Source organism: Falco biarmicus, chromosome Z (genome assembly GCF_023638135.1).
Source record: "Falco biarmicus isolate bFalBia1 chromosome Z, bFalBia1.pri, whole genome shotgun sequence".
NCBI lineage: Eukaryota > Metazoa > Chordata > Aves > Falconiformes > Falconidae > Falco > Falco biarmicus.
Window position 1 is genome coordinate 23,583,342 of NC_079311.1, and position 18,977 is coordinate 23,602,318.

The 18,977-nt window shown below is 44.0% G+C and overlaps 1 protein-coding gene across 2 annotated transcripts in view; it reads left to right on the plus strand.

Annotated features, from left to right (window-relative positions):
- The first annotated feature begins 2,779 nt into the window (after nucleotides 1-2,779).
- Nucleotides 2,780-18,977, plus strand: part of MCC (MCC regulator of WNT signaling pathway) — a 228,089-nt gene continuing 211,891 nt past the window's right edge. For both annotated transcript variants that reach the window (XM_056323800.1, XM_056323801.1), the window contains exon 1: nucleotides 2,780-4,322. In XM_056323800.1, the coding sequence (XP_056179775.1) occupies nucleotides 4,186-4,322 (137 nt within the window). In that variant the 5' untranslated portion in view covers nucleotides 2,780-4,185. The remainder of the gene's footprint in view (nucleotides 4,323-18,977) is intronic.

The following is an 18,977-nucleotide window of genomic DNA, read 5'->3' on the forward strand; positions in this document are numbered from 1 at the left end:
CTCTCTCCACCAGCCTCAAGGTCCCTGGGCACCAGAGATGTTACCCCTTCCCTAACAGCCTTGAAGGCCCCAGACACCGGGCCAAGCCAGTGGTGGTGATGGCCCCATCACAGACCAGGAGGCGTAACCACCCAGAACACTGTCTATAAAATCAAGCAGTTATGAGTCCTAAGCGGGAACCTGGAGCTGAGCTGCTGCTGGACAGCGAGACCCGGGTCCCTCTGGCAGCCAGGGACACCTCCACCGTCCTCTGCTTCCTCCACAGACTGACATGTATTCTTTTACATGACTTTTGAGTCTAGATTATAATTGTTATACTGATACAGCAAACCAGGTATTAAGATCTGACCTGATCTACAGAGGGTCCAGGTGATTAGAAGTCCTAAGTAAAGTTAGGATCTGCATGATGATAAACTGTTAAGATGTATTATAAATTCCATATTATGTTTACTTACAGATTGTATTATATTGATTCTGCTTGTAGAAATCCCGTGTCACTCTAATCACAAATTCTGTGCTGTACTAATAATATCCTGTTAAGAAAATAAAGCTTTAACTGACCCCTAAAAGAACCTGGCTTTCCTCTCAGTGTGGGATGACAGTGTGTCAGTTTACAGGGAAATATCTGTTACCACAGAACCTCTCCGAGAAACAGGGAACTCTAGAAGGTGTATTTGTCACAGCTGGAAAATGGTTGGATGCAATATTTGGCAATGAGAAGGGGTGGTATTCTGGGGAATTGGACTCCTGATGCTGTGAAAGTTCTGTGTTGCATACCCTGGCTACCTTGTTTAATGGAATATTACTAAATTAAAACTTAATGCTTGAAATCCTAAGTTGCTGGTTGTTTTGTGTGTTGGTTTTGAAGGAGGTTAATATTAGAGTGCTACAGCTGAAAGCTGTGTAGCAGGGAATTTTTCTCTCTTTTGGGCAATTACTTTTGGTTATTTGGCAGCTTTCTACATAGAGTCACTTTAGCAGTTTTATTCTGCAAAACCATCTGTAGTTAAATTTTGAGAGGCGCACAATGGTTTTCATTTTCTATTGTTCAACACCTAACTTGAGATAGTCTTGACTTTCAGAGATCACGTGAGCTTAAAACTCCTGTTAATCTGGTGGGAAGTCTCAGCAGTCTAGCAGCTGTGGAAATTAGGTGTCTCATGCTTATCTTTCAGAGATCTCAGATTTGGTGTGTATAAATATTGGAGAATAAATGCAGCTGCTACTACAGCATTGTTATTAATTTTCACAATGACTGCCTGTTTGCATTTGGAAATCAGGTTATTGTGAAAGTTGATTATAGAAAATAATCTAATACTGAAAAATTATAGATTCATTTAACTTAGATGAAAAAAGAAACAAAAACCAGATTGACATCTGAGATCCCAGTTTCGAAAAGGAAAACCACAAACACTCTTCTTTTGAGTAATATCAAGCCTATTTTCCAAGAGCTACCATCTGCAGCAGTATGGAGGTCTCCTTCCTCGTTCTCCTTTTGTAACTTTCTGGGCATCACACACCCTTCCTAAGAGGGACAGCGAAAATGTACTTCAGGAAGGGTTGTACCTTCTACTGCACCGCATGTTCTCGGTTTTAAACATGTTTTTTTGCCATCTGAAACTCAAATTTTTGGTTGCGGGTACCAGAATATTGGGAACTACAGCTTAAGAGTGCTGCTTCCCAACCAGTGTGATACATCTTTTTAAAAGTTAGATGTGGATCACAATACAAGCCAGCAAGCTCAGCTGGTTTTACTGTCTTGCATGCCATACCACAGCTAGGGTATCAGCCATTCCTATCAGCTAGGAGGAGCTACTGTGAGTGATTTCTCATTAGGAATAGTCAGAAACTACTGCACTAGGTTTTCTTGGGACATAACCTTGAAGATGCAAAAATTAACTGCAACTGATCCCACAGAAGGGGAAAAGCTAGCAGGAGATACTCAATATATAATAATAATTAAAAAAAAAACACTCAGAAAGGTCATTAGCAAGGAGCAGAGAGAATGTAAGGACTGGATGAATTCCTGATCTGCAAAGAAAGCAACTGCATGGAACATGCAGATAAGAACAAAAGATAAAAAGTGCCAACTGGGATATTTAGCTAGATTACAGAAGGTGTGGGTTATTAGTTTAAAAAAAGAAAAAAAGGTTAAGAGCTTGGTGGCCTTGGTAGATAGCATCAGGGTGGAGGGAGGTCGTTCTTGGTTCTCATTGCTGTATTTTGGATCCAATCTTGCTCCATTGGTATTGGTGGCTTTGTCAGGAAATGCTGTTCTAGGGCTCTGTGTGTTAAGAATATACTTAATGAGAAGAAACATGTGATATATTTGCAGAATGTGTGCAAGAGTTCTTGTGTATGGGTGTCTATGGCATCTGGCTGAAGAAAATGGTCTTGTGGCTGCCCAGCTCATCCAACACTCAATGTAAACAAACAGCTGCAGTAAACTTAAGTCTCACACACAAGCAACATCCTATACAGGACTGAGAAGCAGCACGTGCTAAGACTAAGAGTAAGATCTTTGTAGGTCAAAAGATGGGACATGATGTAAATCTTCCAAGCTTACACACTACAGTCTGAAAGGGTACTTTGCATTATTCTCTGCTGTCATTGTCTTGAAAGGGTATGGAAGTGCATTGGCTCCATACCCCAGTGCTCTGGTCATCCAGCAAGAACCAGTGTGAGCAACCCGATTTGGAAAACTGCAGAGACTGACAGAATATGAGTGTATGCATGCTTGTACCTGCAAGTAGTTTTAGTTAATAAAAAAAAAACACTACAGAGGCTACTTTGTAATGACTTACTTCATCAAGATACAATACATATTAACAGAACTATTCCCATCAGTTATTATACTTGAAAGGGACTGTGCAACAAGAGAAGTGTGATAACTTTGCTGACTTTACATATCCATGAGCCACTGTCAACAACAAGGAAGACCAAGTTGTTATGTGGGAAGTACCAGGTGTCTTCAAAGACTGAAGTCATAGGAGAAGGATAATATCTGATACTATGAGAGAAATGCATGCCCTTAATAACAAGGTATTTTTTTCATAAACAGAAGTAGGTTAGGAAGAAACTTAGCTGACCTAATTAATCTCAGGATGATGGGAGTAAGAAACATGCTACTGTGAAACAGGAAAAAGCTGTTCTAGGCTGTTTCAAAATACGTTATTTCCAGCAGACATAAAAGATACTGCCATTGCTGCCATTGGTGTATCAGTTCTTTTCACATGAGTAAGAAAAAAAGGACTGATTAAAACTTAAGTAGGTGTTGAAAAGGGTGCCAAAAATACTAAAGGAAATGAAGCTGTTCTATACATGCAAGATGAAAACGTTTTTTCATCTGGCAACATGTAGACTGCAAAGGAAACACCTTTACTCCAAATGCCAAGGAGACAAAGAAGCCAGGGAGAAGTATAAGCCATGAACAAAATCAGAGCACTATCTGGTGATGAATTGTTGGCGCAGAAAAACCAATGATGTAGTTTTCAGGTAAAGTTTGATCAGTGGAAAGGAACTGGATGTGTCAAGAGGAGCTGGTGCTGTGCCCCAGAACGCTGTCACCGGCCCAGCACCCCGTCAAACCGCCTAAGCGTAAGCAGAAAGCTACAGAAAACACTGGGTTTGTTGAAGTTTGCCCCAGCTTGGTTTCCACCGGACAGCCCGGGTCCAACCGGCCGCAGCACCGCGGAAGGGGCAGCAGGTGACCCCCGGGCCGCCAGACCGAGCGAGGCTTTGCCCAGCACTCGGCGGCCGCTGGCGGGGTGCGCACCGTGACCGGGGGGTAGCCAGCGCCCACCCGGCCGGGCCGCTCGCTCCGGCGCCGCTGTGCTTCCCGGCAGCGGGAGAGCCGGCGGGGAGATGGGCCGAGGGGGGCGCAGGGTGATGGCGTGCGCAGGGAGGGAGCGGGAGCCTCTGCCGCCTCCTCCCCCCGCCCCGAGCCCGGGCGCCCGGCGGTGGCAGCGCGGCCCCCGGCCGGCCCGGGCCTGCAGCGCTCCGGGCCAGGGCGCTCCGGCCCCCGCGGGGCCGCGCCTGGGCTCGACGGGGCCGCGCGCGGCGGGGCTTCCCGCCCCCGCCCCGGCATTGTGCTGCCGCTCGCACTTTGCAGGCGCGGCGGGACCGGGAATCCCGGGCGCCTGAGGCAGCCTCGCCTCCTCCTCCTCCTCCTCCGGAGCTGGGCGCATGATGGCGGCAGCCGCCGTAGCGGAGGCGAGCAGCGCCGGGAGTAGCAGCAGCGATACCTCGAGCACGGGCGAGGAGGAGAGGATGAGGCGCCTCTTCCAGACCTGCGACGGCGATGGGGATGGCTTCATCAGCAGGTAGCGACAGGGGGAGGTGGCTCCTTGCGCCGTGGTACGGAGCTCTGCCGTCCTTTCCCCCCAGCTCCCCGGCCGCCCGTGAAGCGGCGTCTCAACTTCTGGGCGAGTTGGCGTAGTTCGCAGAGCGCAGCCGCCACAGGCCGGACCCTCCGCGCCGCCGCCTTGTGCCGGGGGGCCGCCCGCCTCCACTGCCCGCTGCCGCCCGCTCCTGCCGCGGCCGGTCCCTCACGGGGCGCGGCGGCCGGCCAGCCCAGGGCGCCCCCGCTCCCCGCCCCCCCCCCCCCCACCCCGCTCCCCGGGACCCCCCGCTCCCCGGGCCGGGGCTTTGCGAGCCGGGCTCTGGCCGCCGCAGGCAGCTTTGCGGGAGCGGGGCGGGGGTGAACGGGAGTGCCTCCACCCCAACGGGTCGGGAAGGTGACGCCTCTGACCCGCCTGGGTGTGACCACATGAGGCGCTGGGGGGGGTGGCACCTAAACAAACCTGGTCACAGGTAATCTAAGAGAAAAATCGTGCTGATCTCCCAGTTCGTCTGATTCTACTTTTTTTAATACGGTTTTATCAATATCCTTGTTGCACAGTCCCGTTTAGACTCTGCTGCTAGTCCCCGGTTGGTTTGGGGGTTGTGACCCTGGCTGATGGGTTTCGGGGGTGGGGGTGGGGGGAAGCGGCGGGCTTGTACATTTGCGGTTACCTGGAGCGAGCAGTGATGAAATGTGCATGTATCTGGAAGCACCGGCAGTGTGTTTTGGTCAGGACTGGATTTTGTTTGAAGGGTGCTTCTGGAGCTAGTCCTCTGCTCTCACACCGTAACTTAAAAACCACTGAGCTGCTAAAGGCGAGATTTGCCAGAGATGCTGGGAACTTGTATTTTCAAAATGAAACCTGTGCAGTTAGTGATCGCCTCTAGAGAGCTGAGTCAAGAGTGAGGGAATTTCTGTCTTATATAACCTGAAACCTAAGAATATGACCCTGCAGAAAGGTTAAGTAAACGTCAATCCCCACTGTCATCTCTTTGGAGCCAGAAAGTTGTTGAAAATCTGTAACAGCTGGCAGTCACTTTAAAAATAAAATGTAAGGGTCATGATATTTCTTATCTAAACAGCTCCCCCAACACTCTTTTTCTCCCTGGCCTAATGATTATTTTGACAGTTGTGGTTCTGAAATGTAAACTTTGAAAATGTATGCTTTCCAACCAGTGTGCCAAGATTGCTTCTCTCTCCATTTGCTTACTGTCTTCATGGAAATTATTTTGATGTCTGAAAACTTAGGATGTTCACTTTAAAGCATGTGCTGCCTCCTCAGTTCGTGCTTGCTGGTCTGTGCTGTGATGCTTTTCTGCAACGTACACTCAATAAACTTCTGTATGTTTATAATTCAAAGACATTACTGAGGGAATGTTAATGTTCTAGTGCTTTATAGCACATGGACAGCTGAGAGATTCTACCATGACACAAGCCCTTCATTTCTGATGACTTTTCTACGTTGCCTCAGTTTTGTTGCCAATTTTTCATGTGTGTATTTCATAATGGGCGTTTCTGAACTTTGCTTGAGCTACACTGTTGAAAACTCCAGGGCATGTCTGAGGAGGGACATTGGATTTCAGCCGTAAGTAGAAATAAAGCCCAGAGGACAGTGACTGAAAGTCCTTCAGGTGGTGGTGTGTCCATTGTTGAAGGATGCTGATGCCTTGCTTCAGAAGGGACCTGTGCCTTCAAGGCATAACTGGTATGATCCTGATCAGAGAACATAGTGTTATAAATTACTGTCTTCCCTTAAATTTCCATATTTATAAGGAAGTAGTGAATTAATGTTTAACAAATGATCTTTGACATGAGAGGGAGTCGGTTTTCTCAACGTTGTTAGCTAGCCTGGGTAATCAGTCTTGTAAATGGAATGTGATCCTTCCTTTGTGTAGTGTCTCAGTTTCCCTCATGATCCATTTTATGGTGATGGCTTGTGCAGGAGCAGACTGGTTCAGTGGTTTTTGGATGTATTGGTGGTATCTGCCACCATAGTCTTACAGACAGCCATGGACACACAGCATCCCTGTTAAAAGTATAGCAACTAGAGTTTTTCTGTGGTTTACAGACTTAGCGTTTAGGTAATTCCATATTTTTTAATGTAATGGATTAAAATAAAGACAAAGTTACACCTGCTTTTATGCTGAACTTAATCTTGCCATTCTGTGCTTACTGATTGTCTTGCTTCTGCTTTTTCTTTTTTTCATACAGGCAAGTTGCTTAGTTTTCCTGTTCCCTCTTGCCCTGCTTCCTTGAACTTTCCTTTGCTTATCCTTGGGGGCAACAATTTCTTTGTTTCCTTCCCTGTAGCGCCAGTGGAGATGGTGGGCTGACTTCTGCGTGTTACTGTGCCTTTTAGAGCAGGTTAAACCTTGCAATAGATGGCTGGGCATCTATATAAAGAGCTAAAACCAGAGAAGCCAGCGCTGTAAAACCAGCTGCTTCATTGTGCACTAGAACTGATCTATAGCCTTTTAATAGTTTGAACTGTTTTTTCAGAACTTACTTTCAGTGCAGTGTGGTGGAAATTTGCAGTTTTGCAACTGTTACTCAGCATAAGTTGTCATATCTTTCCAAGTGAGTATCCCTTCTCTTCTGCTTGCAGGGATGTCAGTAGTTTTTGTAGCACAGGCAGCAGTTTGTTGATTCTTTCCAGCTCCTGAGCTGTTACGGAAGAGAAGGTCTTTATTCTTGCAGCAAAGGCAGGCATTTTCTATACATGTTTATTTAGTTCATATTGCATGGGGAAAAGAGCCATTGGCATTCCTAATGAAGTAACATTGTACCTCTGCTGTGGAAATGCTTTGTTCTGTATCAAACAGTAAACCTCTTCAAGTAACAGCAGGGAAGGCACAGATGGAGGGGAGGAACATGACCTGAGATACTTATTAATTTTCAGGCTCTCGCCTGAGGTCCTGGTTAGTTTTCTGGCTCTAAATAGTTAGGATGATATCAAAATGATAAAGCATAACTAAGTGTGTGTTTTAATCCAGAAGAAGCTGAATGATGGGGTATGAAGTGCTCAGCCTGTGTCTCTGAGCATTGTGTTTGATGTGTGCATATTGAAATTTTGCAACATCTAGCTAGACAAATGTCCTAAGAAAACACAAGAGTTTTAACTTGTTGGTTTATACTGAAATGGCTTTCTGTTCTTTTGGGATTAATACTAGTTATTCAGTGATTTTAACATCTTGCAAGTGCTTGGCATTCTTCTGATACTACAACGAGAGGTAACCGTTCAACAACAAAAAACGCAAAGCAGTCCATGATGAAGGCTGGATGCTGGTCGCTTGAGATGAGCGGGGTCAGCCTTGCTGAGAGCAAAAGGCCTTAAACACTGTTTACAACAGAACTGTGTTTTCACAGCTGTAGCTGGATTGTGTTGTTAACAAAAAGCTGTTAACTGAAAAAACACTAATTACAGGGTTTTTTTGCTTTTTATTCTGTTTGCTTTGAAAAACTTCAGAATCTGATGTTACAGTTAAAAATATATTCAGCTTCAGATGGTTGATGCATTGGGGGAGGACACCTGCTACCTTCTTTTTTTTTTAATGTCAGTATATGTGGCTTTGGTTGATGTCAGCAAGGAAAGTGAGAACATGCTGGGTTTTTACAGGTGGCCGGCAAGATTAATGTCTTCTTTAGAAACTTAATTGCCTTGTAGCTTTATTATATGTGGATTGTACCGATGTTCCATTTAGCACATAATGGATTTCATCTTTACTGCAGAAGTCACTAAATGGGTTTCCAGATTATTCTGTTCTGACACTGCAAGGTCTAAATAAGGTTGAATCTTCAGGAAATACTTCTGCTTAAAAAAAGGAAGCTATGAGCTGTGGATTTAATGGGTGAAGAAAAAAATTAATTTCATTATTAAGTTACAAATGTGCTAGTTTTCTGATTTTAAATTTTAAGCATTGTTAAGTAATTTCTAGGGTTTTGAAGTAAAGAGATGAAGCTACTGTTTAATTCTGAGAAAGCTACTCTTTAATTCTGAGAAAGAATTGTTATATTAACAGTAATGGAATAAAATTCTGTTTGTAGAGTCTGTTTGAAGGTATTTTCTTCTGTGTACCCAGATGTTTTTTTTTTACGCTGAGGTCAATTACAGAAAATTTCTGGTAAAAGTAGAGTAAGGTGTTTAAAACCCATAAACCTACTGATTTTGTATCGAGCTTATACAGCCCATCAAAAGGACATGGTGAAAGACTGTATACTTCGCTAGCCCTTCACAGAGTCAGTTGAAAGGAACTTGTTGGATTTGATCTGTTATCTGAGTGATTTGAGTGGTATGTAGCTCTGGGAACTTAAAACCTTTGCTGATAGTTCCCTTTTCAATGGGCTGCAGTAGTGGGGCATTCTCAGCTTTCTTGCTGAGTACATCTTGGCAAGTGTTTCTGCATCTAGTGGCCACATGCTATTAGAAAAGAAAAAAAAATATTTTCAAGAAAAGTATGTATCAATTAAGTGTGTTTTTAAAGGAAGGAATTTATGCTTCTAGGCTCTCTGTTACTACACACCACAGCCATTACCACTGAACTTTTTTTTTAGGTGGTTGCTTTTGCTAATGTGCTTGAACTTCTGAGCTCACCATTTAAAGAGACACCTGTTGAAGCACAAAGGGACCAATTGAATGGAAGGAACAAAATCAATGTGGGTTGTCTGTGACCAGCCAAGTTGGCTGTTGTGCTGTTGTTATTTGGAGTATATAAGACTTGAAATACATATGCCGCGTCATAGCAAGTTAGTAATTCAGGCTGACATCCAGCTAACAATTTTTGGTGTATCATAAGCTGGGTTTTATAGCTGTGGAAGAAACTGTGAAAATATTACTGCTGTAAGCCAGGTAGCAAAATAGTTCATGTAAATTAATTTATGAACTTGGTTGAACTAGATCCGTTTATGGGATTTTTGATTTTTTTTCTTGCAGTTTTCTATAAGTAAAATAAGTATCCCTGAGAAATGTTAAGTGGCCAAACTGATTGCCTTGGAATCTTCTTAAATAAATGGGTAGAGAGTGGCCTTATAACTGGAGAGTTTTGGAATAAAAATAATCCTTTAGTTATTTAAAACATATGAACCTTATGTAAAACATGAGATATTTTATTCTTTGTTGCCTGAATGTGGGCCAGACTTTTAACTGATTGTAGTATAGCAGCACAGAATTAGTCCTGTTGAGTTTGACTTGATGGGTCTTCAGGAGAGAATGTATATGAAACAGAACTATGAAATTACAAAAGTGTCTGTGATTTTTGTTTTTGAAATGTAGTATAACAGTTAATTTTCCCCTAAAACAATCTTTTGCTATTCCTTTTTTACTTTCTCCTTTAACAATAGGTAATGACTACAAAGTCTTTGGAGTGGATATAGATGTTGCCTATGACTAATCCAACTTTCCTTCTTGCAGCTGTATGTAGGGTATACAGTATACTTTAGACTGTAGCTCCATATGAAACCACAAATCAGGTTCGTACAAAGCATTGTCAGAGATTTTGTCCAAGCATCATATGTTTTAAAATTCATACATAAATTGGAGGTAGTGATCTGAATGTCATAGAAGATGAGCAAACTATGAGCTCAGAACTGCACTGTTCATTGTTACGGGGTGTGGGGACCGATGCAAAGAAGCTACTGGAGTGGGGTAAATTGTGATGAACTTGTGAAAGGTCCTGTAAATAAAACAGGTAAGTGAAGCAAGCGTGTAGTATTTAACATGGATATTTAGTGAGAACTGAATGGATAGATACCAAGTTCCAAATTCATCAATAGGGTAACTGTTTGCTGTTTGGCCTTGTGTTGTTGCCAGCCTATCACTTGCTGCTTTCAGTGTGCAGAGGTGCTCTGTGTTAATGTTGAGGTGAAACATTCCTTGTTCACAAGGGAGCAGCTGACTGTGTTACGTCAGGGTCTTCAACCATGTAAAGAATATACCTACTGCGTGGCCATGAGGTTCTCAATCTTCTCCTTTCTGCTATCTCTGTATTTAGCAATTAATAATTTCCCAGGGTTGGCAGGAGTTGTCAAGCAGAGTACAAAAAACTCTGTTGACATGAGAAAAAGGCCTTTTTTTCTCAAAGACTATACTTACCAAAGCAGTTTGTGACAGTAGTAGCCTCAAGAAAACATACAAGGAAAAAAAACATGAGCAGGCTCTTCCTGTCACTATTTTTTCTTTGACTTCTGGTTATGCTCTGCTGTAGTTGAATTGTTTTCCTTTCGTAGATAGTCTTGGGACAACTGGAGGAAAGCTGAGCAGAGACACCTGTATGTGTATAGTAATGCGGACTTAAGAGTGTAATGTTAAAATTGCTCCTGTTCTGAAATAAGCCCAATATATAGACTTTGCAAAAAAGATCTGAACAAGGAGCTTTTTTATCGTTTGGTTCACATATATGCTAGTAATCTCCTGGAGACTGTTTTAACTTGGTAATTGCTTCTAAAATGATACTAAACTCTGTAACTGTACAAACGTACACAGGCAGGTTTGTAAAAGATTTTATCATCCTCTTTTGCTGTTGCAGACATAAAGTTTTATGTGCTGTACATGCAGTTCTGTAGCGCCATAGTGGTAAAACGTGGGTTTTACCCATAAGATGATCGTTTATGAGCTTATGCAAATACATTCACTCACCATCTCTGAAAACTTAATTTGAGTCTGAGTTAATATTCTGCATGCAGATGCTTTCTAGTCCCTGCAGGCTATTCTGTGCTAGTTGGAAGCAGCATCAGGAACAAAGTAGTTGTAAGCAGAAGCTGCTGTGAGTGCTCAGATATCAGCAGACTAGGGAATGATAAAGCCACATATCCTACAAGCAAAGGGTTTAAAAAAAATCAGTTCTGTAACAGATCTGGTGGAAATAAGAAACTGCCTTTGAAGGCTTACGAGAGAAGTAGTATTATTCTGCAACTTTTGCAGGTACTGGGGCTTCAAATTTCAAAAGCAGTTTGGTCCCAGTACTGTACAGTCCTAAATCTGGCCTTAATCCAGCTGTCTGACAAGGGAACATCGTTTAGAAGCAGTCTGCAGAATGTCAGAATGTCACCAAGATGGGGACAAGGCTTTGCTTAGTTCCTGTGTTCAGTCTGGCTCTTCATATTGCTGCACTGTTCTTCCCATGGAGCACTGGAAATGTTGTTAGACCCCAGTACAAGATTTTATTCTCACTTGAGACCCGGACTATTCACTCTGTGCTTTATTTAACCACCTGAAATCTTCACTCAACTCTGTTCTAGGAATTCCAGCAACAAAATGCCTGAACCTTGATAAAACTGGCTTTGTCCTTGCACTAGTTTTTTAGTGTGTCTTGAAAACAGTTTTAGCTCCCAGGTTCTGTTCCTTAATTTTATCTTTCATCCATCTCCATTAGGAAGCTGTCACAGGGTCTGTGATCCATGTAACTGAAAGAGTGCTTTTATATAGATAGAGCACAATACTTACTGTATGCCAAATAAGATAGTGAGTAGAAGCACTGTGCTGTGTTTTACATGATTGTAGTCTGTTTTCTCGGTTTCTCTTGGGACTTGCCTTAGTCAGTGGTTCCACAGTTATACAGAATCTTCTGGGGTTTCAGTCTAACTTTGTCCTCCACAGGTCCTCTCAGAGATTCATAATGAAAAAAAGAAGCAGGTTCTGGGGGAAGGAAGATGGACAGATACAGATGAAAAGCCAGATACCTGCATTATTCGAGGATGAAGAAAAAAGTATTGTTTGTTAAATATTGTGTCTAGAAAACATATCAAGAATCAATATTCAATAAAGGCTTATGTATTTCAAAGTCTGTATTTGTTACAGCTAATACAAGTCGGAGGAGTATACTCAAACTTGAATTTTCTGAACTTTTCATGGTTTTGAATGTTAACGCTCCAGTTCTTAGGTAAACGTGAAGTCACGTGAAGGTTTATAATATAACATCTTAGAGCTATCAGTATCTTTAAGTTAATAAAGTTAGTTGGTGTATTTTACACAGGTTATTGCATTTTTCTTTCCTCATTGGCATTAGTAATCTGGGAAAAGTGACTTAAGTATATATCTCGGGCTTGTTGTTACATGGTGTTAATTGTGTTCTTTTTCTTGGGAGCTTGATGTCCAGGTAGATTGTAATGTGGAAAAACTGAGCAGTGAGTCACTTGAGAATACAATTGTCAATCGTTTTGAACCATTTGAAAGTTACCAACCAGTTGCCTTGTAAGTCCTGAGTTGTTTCTTATCGTTATTAATTTTTAATGAGGTTGCTAATGGCATATTATTTGGGTTATTACTGACAGAGAATTGAACTTCTCTTTAAAGTCAGTAATTTCCCTTCTGTGGCCCTGGAGGGGAAAAAAAAGTAGTTGTTAAGTCGGATTTTTTTGCCTTGTGTTCTTCTGGATTTCTTGGTGGCAATTCTGGAAGATGATAACATCACTAATATACTATATTATTCTCCTCCCAAGGGTAATGGGGAGCAGGGGACCTCACAAGATGCTTTGGTACCTGGCCTTTCTAACAAATCCATAGCCCAGGTCTGTAACATAGAAATCACTGGTGGCTGTTCTAGCAGTATGACTGGGATTACAGTAAATGTTTGAAGTTGTCTCATTGATGTGGGATTGCATGTTCTTCTGCTTATGGCAGACAAAGGAGTTAGCATCCTCCTTGACCACATTGGTTAGCTCACATTTCTAAGGAACAGCTTTTCTTTCAAACCCATAGTTTGAAATTAATGGATGGGTTGACTGTTTTGGGAGGCACTTGGATGAAAGAAGAATTTTGGCAGTGAGTGGTTAACTCTTTGTCTCCCATTATTTGTCTGGTTTGAGGATGCCACATGCATGCATTTTGCTGGCCATTGTGAATGGATTCTAAAACAATTAAAAAACCCTTCTTTGCCTTAGTTTGCTGGGTTAGAGTAGTTAGTGTCTGAAATTGGTTCAAGCAACAGGTCATGCACGTTTTGATGGGGAGCAAGGAGCCTCACAAGATGCTCAGGCACCTGGCTTTTCTGGCAAATATACAGCCCTAAGCTAGGTGCCTGCACTGCTTATGAAATGAACTGGAAAAGCTAAGTGGAGGTTTCATGTTTTTTTGAAGTCAGCCTATACAGCTGAATGAATTGTTCCACCGTGTGCAGTCCTCAAGTTTCACTCTATGCTAGAATTTGTTCAACCAAAGAGCTGCCTTGGTTGAAAAGCAGCTCAATAAGAAAAAATTCTTTGTAGCACAGTCGGCTCATGGTTCTGGTTTGTTACATGACTGTGACTTTTAGTGTTGGCACAAGATGGAGCAAGTAACTCAAGCTTGGGGTTTAGTTGTGGTCCCTTCTGGTTATATCTGCTTGATTTTTGAACACAATTCACCCCAGATGCTCTGAACTGAGAAATGTCTCTAGAAGTTAATTCATGACCATAAAAATGGTGTTGTTTTAGGAGGTATAAAACTACAGCAGAGGTTTTATTTAGACCCTTGGTATCTCAGCTGGTGAATGAAAGAGATCAACAAGACTAGTGTTGTGCCTAATTATGTGTCGTCCAAAGGATAGGCTTCAAATGGCATTTGGGGAAAAAGTTAAGATGTGGATACAGGGCCTTTCAAATCCACCGTATTTTTTCTGTGAATGTTCACATACATCTTTTAGAATAAACAGCACATACCTGGAATTCATCCTAGCATAGTGACTGTTTGTATGCGTGACCTTGTATGTTAATTAACATAATCATAATCAGCACATTTAATGTCTCCTTTCTTCTGAGAGTTTTTCTGCAACAGTGTTTTCTTACATTTAATAGAACAAAACAGTATTTATATAGTATTAGCAGTTACTCAATGAAATCCCTTATGTCATTTTTAAGGGTAAGTTAGGTAACTGTCCTGGTTTTATCTGCGATAGAGTTAATTTTCTTCTTAGTAGCTGGTGCAGTGCTGTGTTTTGGACTTGCTGTGAGAACAGTGCTGATAACACACTGATGCTTTTAGTTATTGCTAGGTGATATTTATACTAAGTGAAGAGCTTTTCAGTGTTTAGGCCTTGCCAGTGAGAGGGCTGTACAGGCACAAGAAGCTGGGTGGGGACACAGCCGGGACAGCTGACCTGAAGTAGCCAAAGAGGCATCCCATACCATGGGATGTCATGCTCAGTGTATAAACTGGGGGGAGTTGGCCAGGGCCTGGGCATTGCTCCTCAGGGACTGGTTGGGCATTGGTGAGCTGGTGGTGAGCAATTGTACCGTGCATCACTTGTTTTGTCCATTCCGACTGGATTTCATTCCTCTCCACTTCTCCCTCCTTTTCATTATATGTTACTATTATTACTGGGTTTGGTTTATTTTATTTAAATTATTAAATTGTTCTTACCTCAACCCTCAAGTTTTACATTCCTTTCCAATTCTCCTCCCCGTCCCTCTGGGTCGGGGGCAGGGGGAGTGAGTGAGCAGCTGCACGGTATGTAGTTAGCAGCTGGTGTTAAACCATGACAGTCCCTTTTTGTACCCAACATGGGACACGAAGGGCTGAGATAATGACAGGTCTAACTAGAGTGTGTTAGAATGAAATTGTTGTCAGTATTAATTGTATTGGCTTAATAATAATTGGCCACAATACTGGTTTCTCTCTCTTAAAGTTGCTACCCATGGTCTCAGAGCTGTGTTATTTACTTTACTTGCAGTTTGTGTTCCCTGTTGTGCCGTTTGTTCTCCTTGGGACCTGCGCTAAAGTTATCAAAATGTTGTACTATATAGTACTGGCTTATGATATGATAGACTGGCTGGTTATAAAACTAACCTGATCTGTGTACTTGGTGGTGGTGTTACCCCTGTGTGCTGCATGGTCCCTGGCCAGGAATGCCAATATCTGCACCTTTGGCTTTGTTTTCCTGGACTGTCAGCCAATGAGTGGGGTCCTGCACCTTCCCCTTCTCCACACGGCTAATTACAGAAGCATTTAGGATTTTTGGAAATTCTGAATATCTTTGGTCCGTTGGAAGCATGATAGCACAGGCCCTGTGTCGTGGTTTAACCCCGGCCAGTAACCAAGCCCCAGGCAGCCGCTTGCTCACTCCTCCTCACCCAGAGGGATGGGGAGGAGAATCAGAAAGGAATGTAAAACTCAAGGGCTGAGATAAAGACAATTTAATAGGTAAAGCAAAAGCCGTGCACACAAGCAAAACAGAACAGGGAATTCATTCACCACTTCCCTTAGGCAGGCAGGTGCTCAGCCATCCCCAGGGAAGCCGGGCTCCATCACACGTATCGGTTACTTGGGAAGACAAACGCCATAATGCCAAACGTTCTTCCCTTCCTCCTTCTTCCCCCAGCTTTATCTGTTGAGCGTGATGTCCTATGGTGTGGAATATCCCTTTGGGCAGCCCGGGCCAGCTGTCCCGGCTGTGTCCCCTCCCAGCTCCCCGTGCCCCCCCAGCCCTCTCGCTGGCCGGGCCTGAGACACTGAGAAGTCCCTGACTGAGGATAGACACCACCCGGGCACAGCCAAACCCACCCGTGTGCTGTCAGCATTGCTCGCACAGCACAGCCACAGCACAGCTGCACCCGCTGCCGAGAAGGAACTTAACTGCACCCCAGCTGGAACCAGGACACCCTGACCCTATTTCTAGGAATACTGAATGTGGTTTTCACCTCCAGGACCTGGTTGAGAATTAAGTGACTAACTATAACTACTCTAGCCCCCTTGACAGAAACAGCAACTGTTCCAGCCCCTGCGGCTAGTCCAGCCCCTGTGGCACACCATGCAAAAGACCAACCCATGTCAGTATCAGTTGCCTCTATACAGAAGAAATGGAAATGGAAACCAGCTTTTTTATTAAAGGAGGATGAAGCAGGGCCATCACAGGATCAGAATGAAGAAGCTGAACAAAAAGTAACCTCTTGATCCCTGTCACTAGATAAACTGCAGGATATGTGGAAAAACTATGCCCATCAGCCAGGTGAGCATGTCACCTGGTGGCTTCAATACTGGGATAATGGGGCTAATAGTTCAGAACTAGAGGGTAGGGAAAACGAGCACCTGGGATGACTTTCTAAAGAAGGGGCCATTGACAAGGCAATTGGAAAAGGAATGTGAGTCCTCAGCTTCTGGAGGTGACTCCTGTCAAGTGTTAAGGAAAGGTATCCATCCCTTCTAGGAGGATGTTACGTGTCGCCCAAGCAGGTGGACTGCAATAGAGAAAGGTGTCCGGTAACTCAGGGTATTAGCCATGAAAGAGATGACTTGTTATGACCAGGATGATGCACAGTCACCTATAGATCCTGACAAAGTCATATGCCCACAACCCATGTGGCAGAAGTTTGTATGGAGTGCACCATCATCATGTGCCAACTCAGGCAGTATTGGGATGGAGAGACAATGCGCCACCAGTGGTGAATGAAGTGGTTCACTGTCTCCAGGACTATGAAGATAGTGTCTCTGCCTCCATTATCTCAGCTGTGGAGAGGCTGGTCCAGCCACTTGATGAGGATATATCCCACTCTCCACCTAGACAGACCCACATCTCAGCTATCAACCGTAGACACCCTTCAGTTTGGGAGGGAGAGTATAGAAGATACACACCACAGGGTACCCTGTGGTTTTACCTGCAGGACCATAGAGGGGACATGAGGAGGTGGGATGGAAAACCTACCTCAATCCTGGAGGCACAGGGGTGTGAATTACAAGGAAAAATGATCACAAATAGGGAGTCTTCTAGGAAGGCTGATGCTTCAGTTTCCAGAGGATAGTTTTCCCAGCTTTACTCTCAATCCTACGAAATGGTATTCTAATCCATTCTGATAAGATGTAAGTAAGCAGAACTGCTCCACACTACATCTGCTTCGTACCACTGGCTGCCCTGGTGGAGAATCCTATGAGCGACATTAGGAGGGCACTGTCTCCAGCCAGGGGGAGGACAGGGACAACTGGATTTACTGGTCTGCGTGGATCCAACGGCCTGGCACATCAGATCCACAGGAACATAAAGCTCTAGTAGATACTGTTGCACAGTGTACTCTTAATAAAATCAGCCTATGAGGGGGCATAACCTGTTAGTGTTTCTGGCGTGACAAGGATCTCAACAGGTAACTGTATTGGAGACTGAAATAAGCTTGACTGTGAATGAGTAGCAAAATCATTCTATTGTGACTGGCCCAGAGGATCCATGCATCCTTGGCATAGATTACTTCAGGAGAGGGTATCTGGAGTCGACTGTCCCAGGGGTGGAAACACAACCTACCATCTGCCTGCCATGGACTGCTTCAGGCTGCACTGAAGAAGGGTGAGGCTCCAGAACACCTGCTGTACATTGATGACATCATCATATGGGGCAATGCAGCAACAGAAGTTTTGAGAAAAGGGAGAAAATAATCCACGTCCTTCTGAAAGCTGGTTTTGCCATAAAACACGGTCAAGGCACCCACACAGGAGATCCAGTTTTTGGGAATAAAATGACACGATGGATAGTGTCAGATCCCAGTAGATGCGATAAACAAATAGAAGCTGTGTCTCCACCAACCAAGAAAGAAACACAAACTTTCTTAGGTTTATGGACTTTTGGAGAACGCACAGTCTGATTGTAAGCCCTCCTTATCATGTGACACTGAAGAAGAATGATTTGAAATGGGGCCCTGAGCAACAACAAGCCTTTGAACTAATTAAATGGGAGATAGTTCAAGCAGTAGCTCTTGGGCCAGTTTGGATTGGGAAAGATGTAAAGGATGTGCTCTACACCGCAGCCGGGGAGAACGGCCCTACTGGAGCCTCTGGCACAAAGCACCAGGGCAGACTCGAGGTCAACCCCGGGGCTTTCGGAGTCGGGGATACAGGGATCCGAGGCCCGCTCTGCTCCAACTGAAAAACAGTTCCTGGAAGCTTATGAAGGGGTTCTGAGCTGCTTTGGAAGTCACTGGTACTGAAGCACAGCTCCTCCTGGCTCCCGGCTTGCTGGTGCTGGGCTGGATGTTTCAGGGGAGGGTTTCTTCTACACATCACACAACTGATGCTACATGGAGTAAGTGGATCATGCCAATTACACAACGAGCTCAAACAGGAAATCCCAGTCATCCAGGAATCTGGGAAGTGATTATGCCTGCCAGAAGGTAAAGATTTCAGGATGTCACCAGAAGAAGAGGCGACACGTGCTGAAGAAGCCCCACGGTATAATAAACTGCCGGAACATGAGAAGCAATATGCCTTGTCTGCTGATGGGACCCGCCATATTGTAGGAAATCATCAGAGGTGGAAGGTGGCCGTATGGAGACCCTATGACAAGTCACAGAACCTGCGGAAGGAGAAGGTGTGTCAAATCAGTTTGCAGAGGTGAAAGCTATCCAGCTGGCTTTAGACATCGCTGAATGAGAAAGGTGGCCAACGCTTTACCTCTGTACTGACTCATGGATGGTGGCAAATGCCCTGTGGGGGTGGTGGCGGCAATGGAAGCAGAGCAGTTGGCAGCGCAGAGGTAAACCCATCTGGGCTGCCACATTGTGGCAAGATACCGCTGCCTGGGTGGAGAACTTGGTTGTAAAAGTAAATCATGCAGCTGCTCACATACCAAAGAGTTGGGCCACTGAAGAACATCTAAACGACCAGCAGGTAGATCAGGCATCCACGACTCAAGTGGCTCAGGTAGATTTGGACTGGCAACATAAAGGTGAATTATTTCTAGCTCGGTGG